Source organism: Chionomys nivalis, chromosome 21 (genome assembly GCF_950005125.1).
Source record: "Chionomys nivalis chromosome 21, mChiNiv1.1, whole genome shotgun sequence".
Classification (NCBI taxonomy): Eukaryota; Metazoa; Chordata; class Mammalia; order Rodentia; family Cricetidae; genus Chionomys; species Chionomys nivalis.
The window spans coordinates 38,088,384-38,108,239 of NC_080106.1; the positions used below are offsets into that span (position 1 = coordinate 38,088,384).

At 49.5% G+C, this 19,856-nt stretch overlaps 1 protein-coding gene across 2 annotated transcripts in view; it reads left to right on the forward strand.

Moving 5' to 3' along the window:
* Positions 1–19,856, forward strand: part of Znf423 (zinc finger protein 423) — a 300,145-nt gene that overhangs the window by 98,148 nt on the left and 182,141 nt on the right. For both annotated transcript variants that reach the window (XM_057754120.1, XM_057754121.1), the window contains exon 3: positions 1,013–1,213. In XM_057754120.1, the coding sequence (XP_057610103.1) occupies positions 1,013–1,213 (201 nt within the window). The remainder of the gene's footprint in view (positions 1–1,012; positions 1,214–19,856) is intronic.

The window sequence follows — 19,856 nt, forward strand, 5'->3', positions numbered from 1 at the left end:
ATGTTACCCCTCTGCTGGGCATGGGAAGGCGCTACTTTGACATGGGATGCACAGAGCTTGTCCCTCGCTGTGGGATGCTGCTCAGTGTGACCTCTTGAGCTCCTTTTCAGCTCTGATGGGAGACTGTGAAATGGGGCTGTGTACCTAGAGTTGTGGCTTTGCAGAGCGTGTAAACGCAGAACTTCAATGTGGTCTGGAGTCTTTCCCCTCCACAGGCTCACCGCATAGGGTTAAGTCCAGAGAAGTTGTTAATCTTATAGAAACCGCTACCGTTATCCAAGCCTTGTATTTACTCCCTGGTCACTGGGAATGGCCGGATGGGTTCAGGCTTCCTCTTGTCATGGCTTTGTTTTGTTGAGGTTTCACAGAGTGAAACCAGACCAGCCTGATATTCACTCTATAGCTCAGGTTGGTTCTGACCTCAGAATTCTTATACCTCGGTCTCTCCAGTGCTGAGATTCAGTCAGGCCTCCATAACTGGCTCCATTCAAGTTCCAGATTTAACCATCCCAGATCCTTCAACTTCATGTGCCTTGTAGAGACAGGGCATTTATGGGGACCTGGGAGATGGAGGGTCAATGTGACTGAGATCTATCTCCCCATTCCAAACTGCGGGGCTTTCGGGAAAACGACAAGTCAGGGTGTGTTTGGTGCAGCTGCGGGCGCCTCAGAGAGCTACGCCATAGAACTGGATTGTTAGGAAGCAAATGCTAGCTAGGCGTTCTCACTTCCCTGAGGGGTCACAACACCCAGCATCCATGCATAGAGGGAAGATGACAGGAAGTCCTCCTAGAAGATTTGCGCCATGAATTAAAGAATCTAGTTGAGAATTACTGCACCACATGCTACAACCTCCCCCCCCCAATATATTAATATACTGAGAGGTGTCAAGAATAATGGACCCCAGGAGGTAGAGTAATTAAATGTATCGTAATAAATACTGGGTGATTCTTTTAAACCCCTTTTCTGAGACCCTGTCAGCTGACGTGGACTGTATTCTTCCTGTTGGCAGGAGGCCTAGAAGGAGAGCCAGAGTGTGATCGGAAAACCAGTCGTGCGCTGGAAGACAGGAACAGCGTGACAAGTCAAGAGGAGAGAAATGAGGACGATGAAGACATGGAGGATGAGTCAATTTACACCTGCGATCACTGTCAGCAGGACTTCGAATCTCTGGCAGACCTGACGGACCACCGGGCCCACCGCTGTCCTGGAGGTAATGCTAAATAGCGTCGGGATTCTGACAGGTGGTTACACGGATAATTGGACATAGCAACAGCTTGAAGCCTCAAGTGAGATTAAAGAATTAATAATGTAATTTTACAGTTAATGTCATTTTATTGTGGTGTCTTGGGTACCCTGTTTCCTCCTTTAAATAAAATTAAAAATAAAAGCCACAGCTTCCTAGCAGGCAGAAATTAGGTAGTGGTGCCCTGTTTCTGTCTCGCCGTACCGTCTGTGGGCTGTGAGTGGGTGAATCCGTACCCCAGACTTATGGAAAGCCTTTTGGAAACCTAGCAATTAAGAGGTTGTTAGTGCAAAGTTAAGCAGCTTAAGTGTGGAAAGCCATGCAAAGCAGTAAGCTGTGGGGAAGGGCTTGTGATGGGACAGGGGAATTCCAAAGACCAAGGCCAGCCTGTGCAGTGGGGACCCAGGTCTACCCCAGGCTTGGTGCTCTCCTTCTGGGTAAGAGGACCAGTAGAGATGACGGCATCCAACACTTTGGAGGGTGTGTTGGGACATGGGATCATGAGGAGCCGCTTCAGACTTCAGCAGAGTGCATGCTCTCTTTGTCTGTCTGGTGTGTAGGAAGCTGGGAACGCGTGCATATACTGGGCTCTGAGCTTTGTAGAGGGAGGCCATAGCAGCTATGTTCTTTTCACAACCCTGTATTTCATGATGGTTATCAGTAAAACCTTTCGGATGCTAGTTTTGAGGAAAGGGCCTCTAAACCTCAGGTCGATTTTTCTAAAGAGGGACTGTCACCCATTTGGGATCAGATTTATTGGTAGGAAGCAGCTTGAAATTTAAAGCACTTGCTTATCCTGTTCCGTAGGTATGGCCGGGTCTCTCCTGAGACGTATTCCCCCATCTCAGCAGGTCCTGGAACAGGACTCTATCCATCTCCTTACCTTCCTTCAGCTCTCAGCATCAATTTGAATCTCATGCCTCTCTTCCATCCTTTTAACAATGCTAGTCTTTCTATGTGGAGAAGAAATCAGTCTGGAGCAGGGTCAGGGAGAGGCAGGGGCCGGGACTGAGGTCTGTGTCCGAAATAAGAGCAGGCAGCTAACTGCTTCAGCTAGGCAGGCTCTTTTCTCGATGGCCTCCAGCGGGTTGAACTCTGCAGCAGCCCGTTTGCGGGATGCCCAGCATTGGTATTGATGTCGGTGGTACCTACTATAACTACAGCCTTGCCCATTTCCTAACAGGACCCCACTAACGACCTCCATTGGGATGTGATATCTAGGAACACTCCCAAAACCTGGAGCCTTGGAAGGGACTCAGAGTATGAGAAGTGACCTTGCTTAATAGCATCCCGGAGAAATTCATTATCACCTGGTCTGGGAGCTTCCTGACATGGATGAGAATTCTCCTCAGGACGCTTAGGATCACTGAAATGGACCACTGGGAATCATGGGGCCTTATCGCAAACTCTTCTCTACCTGGGGCGGGCGGGGGGGGGGGGGAGGAGGGTGGATCACACACTCCCATTGCTTCTGCATTGCCAGCTGTTGTGTGTGGAGCACCCTGGCCTTTCCTCCTGAGGCACCCTGGCCAGTTCAAGCTATTTATTCGCCTTACCAGTTCTGGTCTATGCATTGGGCTTTAGCTCCCAAGTGTTATGAGGGACTTGGTTTCTGCTTTTGTATGAGAAGTGATGTAAAGATGTAGTAGCAGTAGCTGGATGTCACGCCTTTAATCCCAGCACTCAGAAGGCAGAGAGGTAGGTGGATCTCTGTGAGTTCGAGGCCAGCGTGGTTCCCAGAGCTACTTCTGGGACAGCCAGGGCTACACAGGGAAACCCTATCTCAAAAATCCAACCAGCCAATCAACCAACTAACCAAGCAACTAAAGAAATAAGAAAACAGAGCTCAGTTTCCTTGGCCGGGCTCACCGTTGATCGGTGATAGAGCCATGAGTCCTGCTCCCTGCTGGACGCTGGACAGAAGCTGGTGGAGGTCTGTCCACTCTGGGGGAAAGGCACTCCAGAGAGACTCAGGGGAGCCTGGCAGCTTAGGGCTCTGCTGAAGTTCCTGTCCCTAAGGCAATCTTACGCTTAGTTTAATCAGGAAAGTGAAAAACTCAGTGGCTACCTGATTCTCCTGCTTGGCACTCAGCACAGAACACATATGTGACTCAGGTGTAGGAATTACACACACACACACACACACACACACACACAACCCTGCCAGCAGCCAGTCTGCTGAGCAGGGGACTCTATTGTGTGTCCTCTGATCTAATTCAGCTGTACATTAGGGTCTACACCGTATGTTGAATTTGAACGGTTTGACAAAATGACCCAAAGAATTCAAGGAAACACTTGTCTAGTAAATGCTAGTTTACCGTACAAGCTGTTATGGAGGATATGGCCATAGCGATGAGGAGGTGAAGTGTAGGGAAGGGGCATGGAACTTCCTCCCTCTGCATGCCACCCTCCTCATTACCAAAATTTCTGTGCCCTGGGCTTTCATGGAGATTCATTGCATCATCAGGTGGCTTAGATTATTGACTATTGGACATTGGTATACCCTCTAGCCCCTCCCCTTCCTAAAGGTTGGGACCAATCAGAGGCTGTCAGGACACAAAGCCCCCTCCCCCTCCCGTTGAGAATTTGAGGGTCTAGGGCAACACCACCTGTCTTTTCTGATGTCTATTTCTCTGAGAATGGAAGTCTTGTCTGCTATAGAAGCTGGCACTGCCAGGATGTGAGGGAAGGGGAGCCCCTCTATGAAGCTGCATAGCCAATGGAGGACTATGGCGTGCCTTTATGGGAAGTGGTCTTTTAAAATGATGTTTACAGGTGTGCATGTGTGTGCATACGTGTACACACATGTGCGTGTGAAAGCCAGTGCTCAACCTGGGTTGTCATTTCCCAGCTGCCTCCTTTATTTCTATTTTTATTTTTTATTTAAATGACAGGGTGTTTTGTTGGCCCCTGAGCCTTGCTACTTAGGCTAGGCTAGGATGACTGGCTGGCCACTGAGTGCCACAGATTTGCGTGTGTCTCTGCCTCCTCGGCTCTGGGATTGAAGTGTGTGCCACCACACCCAGCTTTTCACACGAGTGCTGGGGATTGAACTAAATTCCTTGGATTTTCATGGCAAGCACTTTAGCCACCGAGCTATCCGCAGCCTGGGGTGGGGTGTTCTTGAGTGTAGCTTATTTAAAACTCTTTGGTCCCGGAACCCACGTTAGTCAGTTTTTCTTTGCCGTGACCAAATACCAGAGAAACACAACTTAAATGAGGAAGGATTTATTTTGGTTCCCGATTCCAGCGATTTCAGTTTATGGTCACCTGGCTCTGCTGTTTCTGGACCGGGATGAAATGGACCATCATGGGGAAAAATGTGGCAGGGGAAATCTGTTCATCCCATGGTAGCCAGAGCGAAGGCGGGGATGGGGAGGGAGAAGGAGGAAGGAGGGAGGGGAGAAGGGAAGAGAGACAGTGAACAGCTGGGTGTGGTATATCCTTTCAGGGCATTCCCCACAGTAATTCACTTCCCCAAATTAGGCTCTATCCTTCAATAATTCTATGATATGATTAATTCATTGATTAGGTCAGAGTCCTCATAATTACTTCCCCAACCCCCCCTTAGCTAGCAACCCAGATCTCAATACATGAGCCTTCAAGGGACATCTCTGATCCATAAGAGGACCTCTGGACTCTTCTATCTGAAGCATTCGGGGTAGTAATGGAGGGGGCGGTGCCTGGCTTCATCAGCATGTAAGGGAAGAGTTGCAAGGATTGGGGATCATCTTAGGTGTAGGGGTCTGTCGCAGAAGGGTAGCTGTCTGTGCAGAGGTGGCAATGGGATCCTTAAGGATGACCCCACCTGGCCCCTAGGCCTCTCCTGAGGAACCCTCATTTTCGGTCACTTTCTCAGAAGGTGTCAGTGTTTCGTGGTAGGAGTGGCTGTATGTTTGGCTCATCTGTCTTTGAAGCATGAATTTGAAAGAAAGTTTCTTTCTCCCCACCCCCAGCACACAGAGAGTTATGTGTGCATCTTAGGCTATGGAAAGAAACAAGGAAAACTCCAGCCTCCTCTGTTCTTTGCTTCTCTCCAGCCCCTGGCCCCAGCAGGGTAGCAAACATTTCCATGCTAGTGTTTAGCCCTTAACTTTTTTTTGGGTAGATTCTCATGTCACTTTTCTTTCTTGGGGTAGTGGGGAAGTGGGGCTCTTTGGTTTCAAACAGTGGAGTTCAAGGAGAGGAAGTTCAGGTAGCTGGGAAATGTGTCCACCCTGTAAACAGGATGGGTCTATACAGTGTTGACTTCCAGTAGCTGGCTTGCTGTGCCTAATACAGACGTGACTTGTGCGCACCCTGTTAGGGGACGCTTGTATTTGGTGAACGTTTGAATTGCAGCTTTCGGAAAATCCCCACCAATTCAGGCTCTTAAATAACATTAGAACGGGGAGTGGCTGGAATTTACCCAAACACAGTGTGTGATGTTCTGCCCATGAAAGGGCTAGGAATGGTTGTAGCCGGGAGCTGGGGGGCTCCGGTGACTTCAGAAAGTGTCTCTGGGCGCTGCCTGGGGCTCCGCAGAAGCAGGTTCCATTTGGCCGTGGGCAGCTCCCAATGTTGATGTGCCACTGAAGCCGATCACCGTGGCCCTTCAGTATGGATTCAGACGGAATCTCTTCTCATTTGCCGGCACCAGTGCTGGCTTGTGAGGCTTAGTCTGTGATTTCAGCTGACCGTTGCTTTGGCCTAATTGAATGAGGCTGCCCTCCTGAGGAGGCTGGGTGCTCTGTCTATGCCATTGTAACATTTTAAAACTGACTTTCGCAGTGATTCTTCTGATAGTGCCTAGAACTGGCTGTCAATCCCGGCTCCCAAGCTGAGCTACTGATGGCTTTTAGGGGCAGTGACCTCTTTGCTAACGGGACAGCTCGTAAGTCTAGCTTTTCGTTACAGGGAAGGGCAGGCAGGTGCAGTCTCTGCCGAAAGACCATGGTGTCTAATACGAGGCTGTAGGGCATGCTCCATGCAGTAGACAGAGCCTGCAGGACTGGGGCAGAGCCGAGTCCGATGTCTTCACTTTGGTTGCCATGCTCTCATCTCTGACTTTGCTCAGGCTGCATGATGACTGTCAAGGGGCAGTACGGAGGCCCCAGGGTACGTGATGACCGTAGAGGGCAGTACGGAGGCCCCAGGGTACGTGATGACCGTAGAGGGCAGTACGGAGGCCCCAGGGTACGTGATGACTGTCAAGGGGCAGTACGGAGGCCCCAGGGTACATGATGACCGTAGAAGGCAGTACGGAGGCCCCAGGGTACGTGATGACCGTAGAAGGGGCTACGGAGGAGGCCCATGAGGTCCCTGGTGCCCAGAGTGAAAAATAAGCCAATACTCCTTTCTATATGCCATGGGCTGGGCTTCCTGTTCACGTTTAGCTCTTCCAGCATGCAGGGCACTGTGAGGTAGCCTGGAACATGGCCCCAGTGCCTTCCCTGATCGCCCTCTCTGTCGCGCTGTGCCCTTGGTCTGTGCCCCTGTCAGTGTCTGCAGGGCGCCTGCTATGGTTTTCACCATTTATTGTCCATGTCCTTTATTAAGCTTCATGAGCAGAGACCCACGTTGGTTGTGCCATTTTATTTAGCCCAGTACTTGGCAGACAGGCACTTAATCCATGCTTGTTGAATGAATGAACGCTCTCCGCTTAGCCTTTACAGCAATCCTAGCAAGAGACAGTAGTCCTCCCTTCCCCACTCCCATTCACTCTCAATTTATACATTGGGTAACTGAGGCTCAGAGTTGAAGGTGCTCACCCAGAATAATAAATCCCGGAAGAAAGGGTGACAGGTGAGTTCTGTATTGTCTATTGCAAGAACACAGGGTGGAGACAGTGTGGAGTTCTGAGCCAAACTCCAGACGCAGCTCTTCTAAAGGCCCAGTCACAAAAACGTAAGTCGAGAATCTGTTTAAACAACAGCAAAAGCTGTGTTTCCTTCAGTTATTGTTGCTGCTGCTTCTCGAGGACACAGGACTGTCCCCAGCCTCCTTGAAAGGCCATCCGCCTTCTTCTCGTGAAGGTGAGATGTGGCGGTAGCAGAAGCCAAGGGGAAAGTTAATTAGACCCTGGTTTGTTCAGCTGTGGCCAGAGTGACCTGTGGGTCCCAATTACAGGTCTGGGGCCGTGCAAACGCTGGCACCTCTGCTGGCCTTGTTTCTGTGTGCCGCTGGCCAGGACTTGCCTTTGTGTGCCGGCTTAGGCCTTTTTCTTGCTCTAACAGCACCGGGGTCCCTTCCCACCTTATTGGCTTGGGGCATCCCACATACTGGCTCCGTTTGGACAATGAAGAGAAGGGCTGGAGTCAGCTGCTAAGCCGTGCGCTGCCAGATACACAGGTGCAGGGTATGACTTTCTTCCTACTGTGGGGAACTGACACCCAGTAGTGCAGAAGGCTTGGGGGGGGCTTGAGCACAGTCTCCCACATTGGGGGCTTTCCTGTGTGCAGATAGTATCTGGCTAAAAACAGAGCAAGAAGTGGTATTAGCTACCAAATGTGAAGGAGCCAGAGACGCCAACCCAGTGAAATGTCATACATATGTATGATGGGGCAAACAGACAAGACTGACTACTGAGGGGCACAAAAGGGAAAGGAATAAAGAGGCAGGTCCTCGGTTGGAAAGGTTCAGTTTCTCCTGTATTAACCTTGCGTTAGCGGTAAAAGTTGGTTTTGTTCAGCAGTGGGCAAATTAAGGTTCCTGAGATTGGGTTGAAGACACAAAAAAGAATGTTGAGAAAAGGACTGTGGGCAGGGGTGGTACCCAGGTCAGCTTAGCGCTAAGGGATTCGAAGTATCCAGGGGAAGAGCGGGATACTGGAGACAGCCCGTTCCAAACACAGCTAGAAACTGAAGGTACAAAAACACATGGGTGTTCGAGAATTGGGATTGGAATTAGCAGGGTGGCTGTCCTGAAAGAAGAAGAGAAAGGAAACCGAACCTCTCTCACTCTTCAGGCCACTCCCACAGGGATCAGCATTTTAAACAGAAAAAGAAAACTTAAAAATATTTAAAGAAAACATAGGAAGATCTAAGAAATTACTATGATCAGGGTGAGTAAGGCATCTCTGACTATACCCTCAGATCTAGAAGCCGTGAAACAAGAGATAGAAAAATCAAACTGCACAAAACCAAAACCAAAATACTGCATTGCATCCCCTGTAATAAGTCAAACTAGACACACATCACAGGCAAAGCATACTTTCCTTAATGAATAAGAGGCTTCTATAAATATTAAGCAAATACTCAATAAATCAGAAACACAGGTGGAGCCTGCACTGAGACACAGCCAAGCCACTGGAGAGGACAGCCGTGCCCAAGGCCAGTGCCCGCTCTGATTGGTTGGTGCCACACTGGTGGTTAGATATTTTGAATATCTCCCATGTGCAAAGGATAGAAATGGAACCAGAAAAAGAAATACTAGTGGGATCTTAAACATTTAAAAAGATTCAGAGCTCTGATTATAATAAGAAAACCATACATTTAAGCCACAGGGAAATACCATTTTTAACCCACCAGATTGGCAAAGATCGGAAAACCTGCCACCCCATCTTGCTCCTGAAGGTTCTTGGTGTCCAGGGTTGAGGATTGTTCTCTTTTCTGTTCTTAAGGTCACCTTCGCCTGTGGTCAGAGCCTGCAGTAGGTACTCTGCAAATGCTTGCTGATTTTGCCGTAGGGAGACTATAGCTCCTTGAAAGGTATGGGTACTTATGGCAAGATGAACAAGGACATACATGGTGCTTGCATTCTGGGTAACCACCATAGATGCTGTCTGCACTCTGCCTCGGCATGGTAGATTTTCAGTTATGGTGTCCTGGAAGGGAAGTTTTGAAATAAACAAAATGGTCCCCCTTCATCTCACAAGTGTTATTTAGCAAGTACAGTGAGTGGGGGCCTTTTGAGGCACCAATGCATTGTGATAGGAGAACTACAAGGTAGCCTGCTCTTGACCCAACTGCACAGAGCTGGCGCTGCTCTCTGCTTGTTGGTAGTGTGTCTCTTCACATCTGGCTAGCAAAGCCAGCACTGCAGAAGGCAGGGTTCCGTTGGGCCATGGGAAAAACCTGCATCCATGGTCTAGTGGACCTTGACACTCTCCCAAGTAGAGAGATTTTTGCTTCATTCCTGAAATCTGGCCATTGTGGCCACCTTATTGTGCTTTTTTGTATCACTGAACTTGGCTTTGGTGGCCCAGAGTGGGTCAGGTGCAATGGTGTAGGTCTTCTGAAAACAACCTCTGGTGTTTTCAGCCTAAATGAGTAGATGCTGAGATGGCCCTGGGGCATGGGGTGGGCAGAGAGTCTGGGTTTCTTTAACCATGCCCTAAAACTTCCGTTGGCTTCTGGTTGTTGGACCCAGGATGTACACCATGCTAGACCATGAGGGCCAAACCCAGCCTGGCACCAGGCCAGTTGTACATGTGACTTGATGAGGTCTGAGTCTAACCCTCTCTCGTCTGTTACAGTTTGGGAATTCTCATAAGACAAGTATGCACACATATGGTGCATACAGATGGGTGTGTTTACGTCCTCATCTGTTCCTATCTGAAAGAAGTGCACAACCTAGCTGGAAGGTGAAGTTATTGCAATAGCATGTTTGGTTGCGTGGCACATAGTAGGCCCCCAGTTAGTGTACTTTGGAGACTTAACCCAAATGGCAACCAGATCACAGACTCTCTAGCCCAGGGAACTGAGAAGTAAGGCTAGCTTCCCACATTTCCTTCAGGGTCACCACCCCAAGTCTTCTTCTATATAAACATTAGTAGAGGTGTCCTTGGTACCCCCAGGTGCTTATTCTCCCAACTGAGCAATGTCAGTAGACCATGTGGCTTCTTTTCTATGGCCAAAAGAGACCTCCTAAGGTTGAACCCCAGGGGAACAGCTTGGACCAGGAATTACTCACCTCTGATCTGCACGGTTGCAGGGCAAAATGGACTTATGGGAGACAGTCATGTGCATTATCGTGGCTTAGTGTAGAAAGTCAGCAGTTCCATGTGGACCTTGGGATAGGAGTTGAGGAGCTGGAGACCAAACAACATGGACATCTCTTCCAGAGGTGAGAATGCCATGCACCCAAATGTAAGAGTGAGATCGTAGTCCTGCACCAGGGTGTGGGCTACCCATCAATTTCACTTACTTACTCTTTGCATCATCTCCACAGCCAACTGGGCATTTTGGAGGGCAGAATCCTTTTTAGTCTAATACCAGCCCATTTGGGGCTGCGGAAGTGTTTAAAAACCAACCAGAACCCTGATTTACCAAACTGGTAGTGAGGCAAGACTGACTCCAGGTGATGGTCCAGAGGAGGTGGTGGCTTGGCTAGAGTCTGGCTATCTGGTGATCCTTTTGGCAGCTTCCAGGTGACAGGAGACTTTGAGTCTTTGCCCGATACCATGGATGGTTGAATAAGCCTGGCATCAGGTTTGCAGCACCTGATGTCTTCAAATCTTTTGCCATTCCGATTTAATGTTTGCTTTTTTTTTTGTGAAGGGGTGTCTTGGACACCCCAAGAAATGAGCAAGCATGTAGATTGAAGTAGAAATGTAGTCCTCAGATGTGTATTCCCAGAAGGATCCCTTTCAAATCCTCTCTGTATGCTGGGAATGGTAGGAAACCCAAGCCTGTGGGTTCTCCCCTTGTAGAAGGTTCATTTCATATCACCTAGCCCCTTACCATCTAGGGGATTCTGAGACTGACCTTCAAGTTGGTCAGTCCTTTGCCCCTGTTCATGGCCAACATGAGCAGAGTGGAGCAAAGCAGAAAGGTTCGCAGACCCAGGTAGCACCCATGGATCCACAAAAGACACAGCGTCCCCTTTGCTCCCATGCTGCCGGAAGACAGAGGAGAAAGGTCTGAGTCGTGGCTGCAGACTGAGAAGTAGAGATTACTTGGTGGCCAGTGTCAGAAGACCAAGCCCAATTTTGCTTCTATCAAGTAGGGCAATCGGCCAAAATCCAGGGACTGTGACGAAGGCTGCTAGACTCAGTCTTCCTGCATCTCCTGCCTTTGGTGATGGAACTATTGGTACAGGCCATGTCAAGTTGTCCCAGAGGGTGATGCTGGTTTAGGAAACAGGGATGTATGTTGGCAGGTGGCAGCGGCTCAAAGAGGGGAAGATCCTAGAGCAGGAGTGAAGATTCCAGAATGGGTGGTGTGAACTAGGGATGAGTTAACGAGTGATTGGGGCTGGGGTGTAGCTCAGTGGTGGAATGCGTTCCTGCCGAGATCTGGGTTTGGTTCCCTGCACCAGAAGCCTGTGGTGGTAGTGGTAATGGTGAGGAAATGAAGTGGCTCACAGCTTCACTGGGGCTTCTGGCTAATGTGGAAACTATGTCAAAGGCATATACCAGAGGCAGGGGTGTGCAGGGCTAGAACCCCTGACATCATTGCTCCAAGGGACAGCATCAGGACCGTTCTGAACTACTTCCTGGTTGGTGGTGACTGGGCATCAGACGATGCAGAGGTAGAGAGAGGGTGGGGAGGGGGGTAGAAGCCCAGGAATGGGCACTGGTTGATTTGAACCTACCCCCATTCTTCCGAACTCCGATTGGCATCCTTAAAATGACACCCTAACACAACAAAATAAAGAACATCCCAACAAAATGAGAAACCAACCAAATTTATTTCCCTCCTGCTGGGGCATGCAGTTCAAGGCAAGTAGTCAGCAGGGGTTCGTGCACAGTGTGATTCCACCTTTCCTGGGCTCTGCGGCCTCTGAACATAGACAAGTCTCCGTGTAGCTCCTATGGAGAGAAGGGCCAGGCTGAGGAGGCAGGGCTCAGGACAGAAAAGAACAAGGCCATTTGAAGCATAGCCCTGGCTCTGGCCTGAATAAAAATTGAAGTTTTTGGCAGTGTGTCCGTGCTCCAGGCTCCGGCTCAGGGGAACATACGGAGATTATAAAATGTGTCCCTTTGTGCTAAACAGTCTCAGTGTGGAGCTGACTGCCTAGAATCTTCTGCCTTTGAATGACATCATGGCTCTGGGGCACATGGGGAAGGTGAGGCTGGAGAAGTATTGGGCCTGGGGGAGGCAGAAGGCTATCTTGAGACGTGCATGTGGAAGTTTGTCCCTTCGACCCCATCACCCTGTAGGTGGGAAGTCTGGGTCCTCTCCAAGTGACTTCCTGAGCCTTTTGGCACTAGCAAGTGTTGGGGTAACGAAATCAGATCTGCTAGGACTTGTTGAGGCCCTCCAAGGGTGGCAGGGTCTGGGTGGTTATTGGTGGGGAAGCTGGGTGCAGGTGAGATCTTGTCTCCCCATGGCCTCCTGGCCACTTCGCAGCCATGGTTCCCAGTAGTTCTCAGAGTGGCTCAGAACTGGCTTTCTCCCCTGCACTGCGTCTACCCTGCCGACCTGGCCCCCCTCCCCCTCCCTGCTGCTTCTCCATGTGAGCTTCAGTAAGCCTTGCACAGGTATACTATCTCTCCGTGCTACCTGGAGGCTCTACAGGGTTTCATGTGTTCTCTTCGCTCCCTTTTAACTCTTTGAAGTTAGCTCTTCCCCGTTTCCCTTCATTCTCTGCCAGACCTTCTCATTTAACATCCCTCCTGGCAGTTATTGGAAATTATTATTATTTTTAATTGTTCCTTTGAATTCTTGTCTCTGCCTTTAGAAGGTGGCCGTCTGGAGGGTAGTGTCCCTCTCTGTCCTTCTCGTCTGTGTACGTCTCTGACCTCACAGGGGGCCTGACGCATAGTAGAAACATTTGCTGGGCGTCATGTGAGATTCTGGGTGCTTGAATGGTATTGAAGTGGTCCGTTCGTCCCTGGGTAGCTGGAGGGCCAGGCATTCTGGGAGTCTTGTGGCTAGGTGTCTCCTCTGGCCTGGAGAGGCTTTTTGCTCCTCAGGCTCCACCACCCACCCACAACTCCCCGTATCGTCTCCGCCTGCCTCAGACACTTTCTCCATAGTCTTGCCCGGTAAGGAGAGCAGAGGTGATGGGAAGGCAGAGAACACGCGCTGTTTATCCTGGTACTGGCACACTCTGCACTCTCTAAGGCCTGGATTCTTTGTATTCTGTGTGGAGTGCCAGACCTTAGCGAGGTGTCAGGAACCAAGGAAATGCAAGGTACCCCAGCAGGAGAGGCCGATGAGGGGAATATGCAGGTAAAAGCTGGATGACGGCCAGCCTGTGGTGGCTGTGACTGGGGCTAATGCCCGGTGGCCTGCTCCAGAGTGGTAACTGCTCTCTAGAAGGTGGAAAGCTTCCATATTCCTAGATGCAGGGCCTGGAATGGAAAGCGAGATGCTAGCTTGGAGGTAGACGGCAGACTGACTAAACAAACACCGTGATTGCATCCTGTGGGTTTACTTTCCCTCTGTTTATTAAACTACAGGGTTAGTTGGATTGCCCATGAGAGCCCTGCAGAGTAGAAGGTGAAGACCAGGTTCACCAACCCATACAGTTTTGGCAGCAGAATGTTGAGGTGTGGTTTGGATGAGTTATTCAGAAGACCGTGGAGGGTTGGGTGCTGGCCACCCTGACTGATCCCATTCTCCATTCTACCTCCTCAAATAGCTTAGCTTGTTTTTCCTTTTGGGGGGTGGTTTGAGAGTTTGTGTGTGTGAACATGTACGCGGGAGTGCATATGGAGGCCAGAGGTTGATGTTGGTGGCTTCCTATATTGCTCTCCGCCTTGGTTTTGGAGACAGTTGCTTACTGATTCTGGAACTCATGGTTTTCCATAGTCTGATTGGCCTGCCAGCAAACTTCCAGGATTTGCCTGTTTCTATGCACCCAACACTGGAATTACAGATGAACACCAGGCCCAACTTTTACATGGGTGCTGGGGATCCAAATTTCTGTCCTCCTGTTTTCATGGTTTGCCTGGCTGAGACCCCAGCTTTCCTGCAGTGAAATAAACAACTGCAGGCAGATTGACTTAGGACAGGTTTAAAGGACACCCTCTTGGCCAGGGTCCCCACGGAAAGCAGATGGTCCACTCAAACCGGGACACGAGAAGCTTTTAATAAGGGGCCTGCTCACAGAACTGAGAAGGTGGTTTCACATCTGCAGGTGCCAGTGGGCCCAGTACCAACTGCTACCTGAAGGAAGAAGCCACAGGAAGAGCTGTTAGCAGGAGATCTGTGCGGTAGGAGGATTCATGGAGAGCCAGTTTTATCTGCCTCCCCTGCCCTCCCGCCTGCCACCTGCAGATGGGGTGGACGAAGGTAGTGTGTGCCTCTCAAGGGGTTCAAGGTGAACATCTTGTGTTTCATATATTGTCCCCTGGGCTGCCCTAGGTCTCCTTGGGGAGCTTGTACTTCCGCATCACATGTTGGTTATCAGCCCCGGGTTCTAGAAGTTTCTTGTGCTGGGAATGGGAGCTGTGCCTGGTTGTTGTGGCTTTAGCCTTCTGTGGTGCTTTCTTTGGGACAGGCAGAGCGTCTGTGATTTAGTTCTATACTGATCTGGCCGCAGGTTCCTAGACTAACATTGCACAGTGCTCAGATGCAAGGTGTGAGTCCTGACAGATGCAGTTGTTCACGATGAAGCCGGAGCTGCCAACACTTTGTTCGCATAAATGGAGTTGGGAATAGGCTATCTTTCCAATTAAGGCCATTGCTTGCTTAGCTACTGGAGGAACTGGCGTTGGAAGGCACACTGGCCTTCCTCACCCTGGACCAGTGCGATTCTGGCTGTGACTGCATAGGGGCAAGGGCAGCAGAAGGGTCAAGGAGAAGCTGGAAGGTCGAGGATGCCTCAGCATAAACCCCCTGTTCATTATGTATTTATACTGCCCATCGTTTCTACTTGCTGACCAAGCTGCTCCTGGGACCCCGGAGGATAAGGCAAGAGAACCTGTGCTCTGAGGACCAAAGCTATTTTTGTTTGTGTGCAGGGCAAGGTGACACAGCTGCTGTAGGGCCAGGGTTCAGCTGTCCCCGACACACAGTTGATGTTGAGGTGGAGTCAGAGGCTGAGTCTGAGGATGTCCCCTGTGAGTGGCCTAGTCAAGCAGTCCTTGCGATTCTCCATTCCGCTTCTTGCAGAGCGCCCCAAGGGTGGAGAAGTAACACTTAGGAGACTGCCTGCGGGCCCCCAAGAGCCCTGGTGGCGACTGTGAGCGCATTGTGACCTCTTGCTTCTCCAGATCAAGTTCCCTTTTGTTTCTTTTTTTTCCAGTGACACCTCCCCTCTGGACACTGAGAGCTTCCCCGCACCCAGCTCTGCAGCCCTCTGAAGTAGCCGGAGCAGAGTGCTCTGGGTGCCTCTGAGTCATGCATTGGTGCCGCGTCATTGCTGTCTCATCCCCTCTAAGTGAAGCTGTTCAGTTTTCCTGTCCTTAAACATTTAAACGTCATTAAACAATTCAGCAATACCCGAATGTCTCCTATAATCATCTCAAAGATTCCTGATAAGGCCTCGTCCTGTTCCTAAGCCCTCAGGCTAATTGCTGCCACTGTTTTTGGCCCGCCTATCTCATGACCTGTGAATTTACATACAACTGAACAGGTTCATGGATATGCTTGAACATCTCCCAAGCCAAAGTACACCTTCCAAGTAGAGGATTATGGCTTAATTTGGCTTAATTTACAGAGGTTTCCTTTTTCTTTTCAGCAGTACGTAAAATAATAGTGCGTTTTAACCATCTGCAGTGTCTCACATTCTACAAAAGGTAGTGTCCGTGCACCCACAGAAATGGTGTGGTATTGATTTTTGATTAAAACATAAAAGGATGCCATAATGGACCCATGGTTTTGCAGACTGCTTCTTTCACTCAGCACTGTGCCTTGGAGAGTTTCCCACGCTGCTGTAGGGAGCTCCCGGCCTTTATTAGCTGTATCATGGCACTGCCTAGTGTGCTGTACTATGCACCATGGCTTGCGCAGGTCCCCCGGTGCTGGGCATTTAGACTGTTTCCAAGTGTTCGCTGTAGCAAATGTTTGTACGCATACCTCCCTAGGAGCACGTTTTCCATGGTTGATAGGGAAAGACCGTTATTGGGCTAGCCTTTATTCTGCTCCCTTCTACATAACCAGTCCTGTTCTATTCCACTCCATTTCTTCATGCTCACCACTCCCATCCTCTCCCACCCCACACCCTTCTATCCCATTCATTTTTATCCCATTCCACCGTTTTCTACAATTAAAACCCTTGTGTTTACTTGGTATCAGATCTTGGGTCTAACTCAGTTTTGATTGTTGGAGGCTTGGGTCTAACTCAGATAGTTGGAGGCTATGCTGGCTCGTCAGCCTTTCCTGCCCCACAGTGGCTTCTGATTTAGTTGGAAGAGAAGCCAAAATGAGAGTGGGATCTAAGCTATCTAACATGTATAGATGGAACGTAGGAGCCCTCCCCAGCTGGGTTCCTTAGTTTGGATACCTGTTGGGTTTGTTGTACTGACTCCTCATGTTTGCCCACCAGTGGGAACAGCTCCACCTGTCAATCCCCATGGCACCTCGTTGCTCTACATGGAGATGCTGTGCCACTGTCTCCCACCAAATACAGGGAACATGAGACTGGAGGGAGGTGGGAAAGGAAGTAGAAGGTACCTCCTCCGCCAGCTCAGTTGGTAGTGACCTTTGGACAGCAGCGCCTGGAACCTGTCCTGCTGAGGCTTCCAGAAATGCCCCTCAGACTTCCCAGTACTTGCAGCTGACTCAGAGTCTGGTGAATGCGAACACTCTGTTGGCAGTTCTGGGTCACACAAGGCTCTGCGTTTCACAGGAGCCCTTGGGGGTGCGGCTGCTGTGGGCTTATTGGCCATACTTTCAGTAACCAAGAGTCTAGGAGTGATATGCAAACTGGAGGCTGGGAGAGCTGGGCAGTGGGCAAGGAGAGCTTGGGCGGTAGCTGAGTTTTCTGGCGGCTCCCGGCACCTCATTCCTCCAGATGTGTGTTGCTGTCCTTGGCGCTCTGGTTCTCACTGCTCTGCAACAGTTCATTGCGAGTCTGGGGGGAGAGTTGGATGGCATTGGTGTGTATTAGAGCTTCCAGATACAGGGTGGCAGTGAGAACAGTGGACATCCGAAGGGGAAGACACTGTTCTTTCCTTGGCATGCAACACCTCTGGCCTTGCCCACTAGATGCCAGTAAAAATCTTCATCCATTATGGCTGTTATAACAAAGTACCTAGGACTGGGTAATACGCCAGCAGTAGAAATTTATTGCTCGTAGCTCTGGGGTTTACGAGGTTAAAGATGCTAGCAGATTTAGTGAGGGCCCTCTCTTTCTAGATGGTGTCACCTGTGTGTCCTTACATGGTGGAAGGGCCAAAAGGAGCTAGCAAGCTTTCTTGAGTTTTTTCTTAGATGCCCCCATTCATGGGCCAGTGATGGCCTAATCACCTGTCAGAGTTACCTCCTCTTGATACCATCACAAGGTTAGGTTTCACAGCATGAGCTGTAGGGAGATGCATACAGACCATGGTCGTGGCACTTGAAAAAAAAAATGTCCCCGGAGGACATTGCTGCACCTGATTATAAAACTTCTGAGCTAGATATGTTCCTGGGAAGGGACCAGTGGTGGATAGCACAGTCAGCATGGGATCAATGTCTGGAGTGTGTGTGGTGGCGAGTTTCACATCCTTGCCAGCCTCTAGTTTGTGTCTCGGCTGCATCCGCAGGTGGGACCTTCCTAACACTGGGGCCATGGTGACTTCAGGACCTCTGTGGAGACACATCGCAGGGAACAGAGTGTGCAATCTGTGTTTGTTTCCTCAGCTTCCCCCATACTCACAGGGCCTGCTCCTCACAAAATAGGTGCTGAGTATTTAGAGTTTTACTTATTATGTTTTGTTGTATTTGATCCTGTCTCGTGTAGCCCAGTCTGGTTTTGAACTCTGTATGTATCTAAGAAAGTCCTTGGAAAGCTGATCTCTCTGTCTTTACCTCCCAAGTGCTAGGATTCAGGGAGGGTCCAACTTTGTGCTAGGAATTGAACCAGGGCTTTGCACACACTAGACAAACATAGTCTACTGACCCACACCCAACCCTATCTACCTCCCCCCATGGCTTTATTCTACCTCAGACTATTCTGGAAATTCATTATGTAGTCCAGACAGACCTTGAACTCATGGCAGTCTTCTTGTCTAGACTTTGTGTCTGTCAGTTGTTTCTAGACTGAGCAGCTGGAAGATAAGGCCTGTCTTATTCACACTTGAGCCCCAAGGACCCAACACATAGTAGGTGTCTTGAATATGAATATATATATATATTTGCTTGCCGAAAGAGCTACTTAAATTTACCAGAAGAAGCAGAAGTCCAGGATTGCAGCCAGGGCTGCTTTTGTTTTTGAATAGTGTTTGCAGTAGTTAGCGGTGGAGCTGGTGGTGTATGAAGGAGTAGATACTAACCTAAACATCTTACACACACTGGGGAAATAGCTGTCCTAAGTGCTTTGTTGGACCATGGTGGCGTGAAGGCCCTGAACGAGCTCTGGGTGATGTGCAGGCAATAGAAGAAGGCAGGGAGCCTGCCCACCTACCCTTCAGGAACAGGGAGCACTCAAGGTACCAGCTAGACACTTCCACACACAGTCTCCTTTTTGAGAGCTTAATTTAAGGTTGCGGTTGCTGTTATTATTTAGCAAGACTGGAAATTAAACTTAAGTCCTTAGGGAAGAACTTTACCTCTGACTTATAGCCCAAACCCCAACTTGGTTTTTTTTCTTTTAAATATTGGGTAGATAAATAAGTAAATGAACAAATAAAAATCATATTTCTTTATATTCTATATTTGTTTACTTTATATATTATATTGTATAAAATATACATTTTAGTGTTTGCCCCACGTGTAGTTGGGCCTCTGAAGGCTCTCTTCCTGGATCAGGGATGAATAAGCAGGGGTGAGAGCTGTGGAATGGAGAGCTGAGGACTAGCTGGTAGGTAGGTGTGGGGCTAGGGCTAGCAGACCAGCAGGGACCCCAAGATGCTGGTTCCTGGGATCCCTGAAGGCAGAGGGTAGGGTCAGGCTGAAGGTCATTTGTGACCAGGTGACAGAAGACCTTTAATGGCTCGGGACAAAGCTGGGATTCTCTCCCAGGACTAGAAGGCTGCCATTGGAAGTGACAGATGAGGAGTGACATTGGGAATGTCTTTAAAGGTCTTTGGCTGCTGTGGAGACTGTATGGGTACCCTCCTGGGCATTTGTTGACGGTCGTCATCTGGGACCTGAGGCTGAAGCAGTTATTTGTGCTGCTGATGCCCTTGGCCATGCCTACACTCTAGGCTCATTGCTGGACTCTTCTTCTCTCTCTGGGCTAGGCAGACCTGGCCTTTCTAAGCCAGGAGGAGGTACTTAGGGTGTCACTGTAAATCTCCCTGAATTGAGCTGTTTTTCTTCCATCTTGCTTTTGCATATTTTATGAATGGATGATAAAATATGTGACAGGGTCATTTGTTTTAATTTTCTTTTGACACCTGGACTCTTATGTTTGGTGGCAGCTGTCCTACCAATGCCTGGAAATCTTCTTCCAGGTGGTTCGTGGCCCTGGGCCCAGTCTGCACCTGGCTCTGTCATGATTGGTCGGTATGGACGGAGGTAATAATGCCTTGATCCCCATGAAGAAGTGAGTCCTTTAGAATATGGTACTAGAGGCCCAGTGCCTGCCTGAGGGTGGGGCTGGCCTGGTCAGGCAACTGTAATAGCACTGGCTCAATGCTGAGAACTTGGAG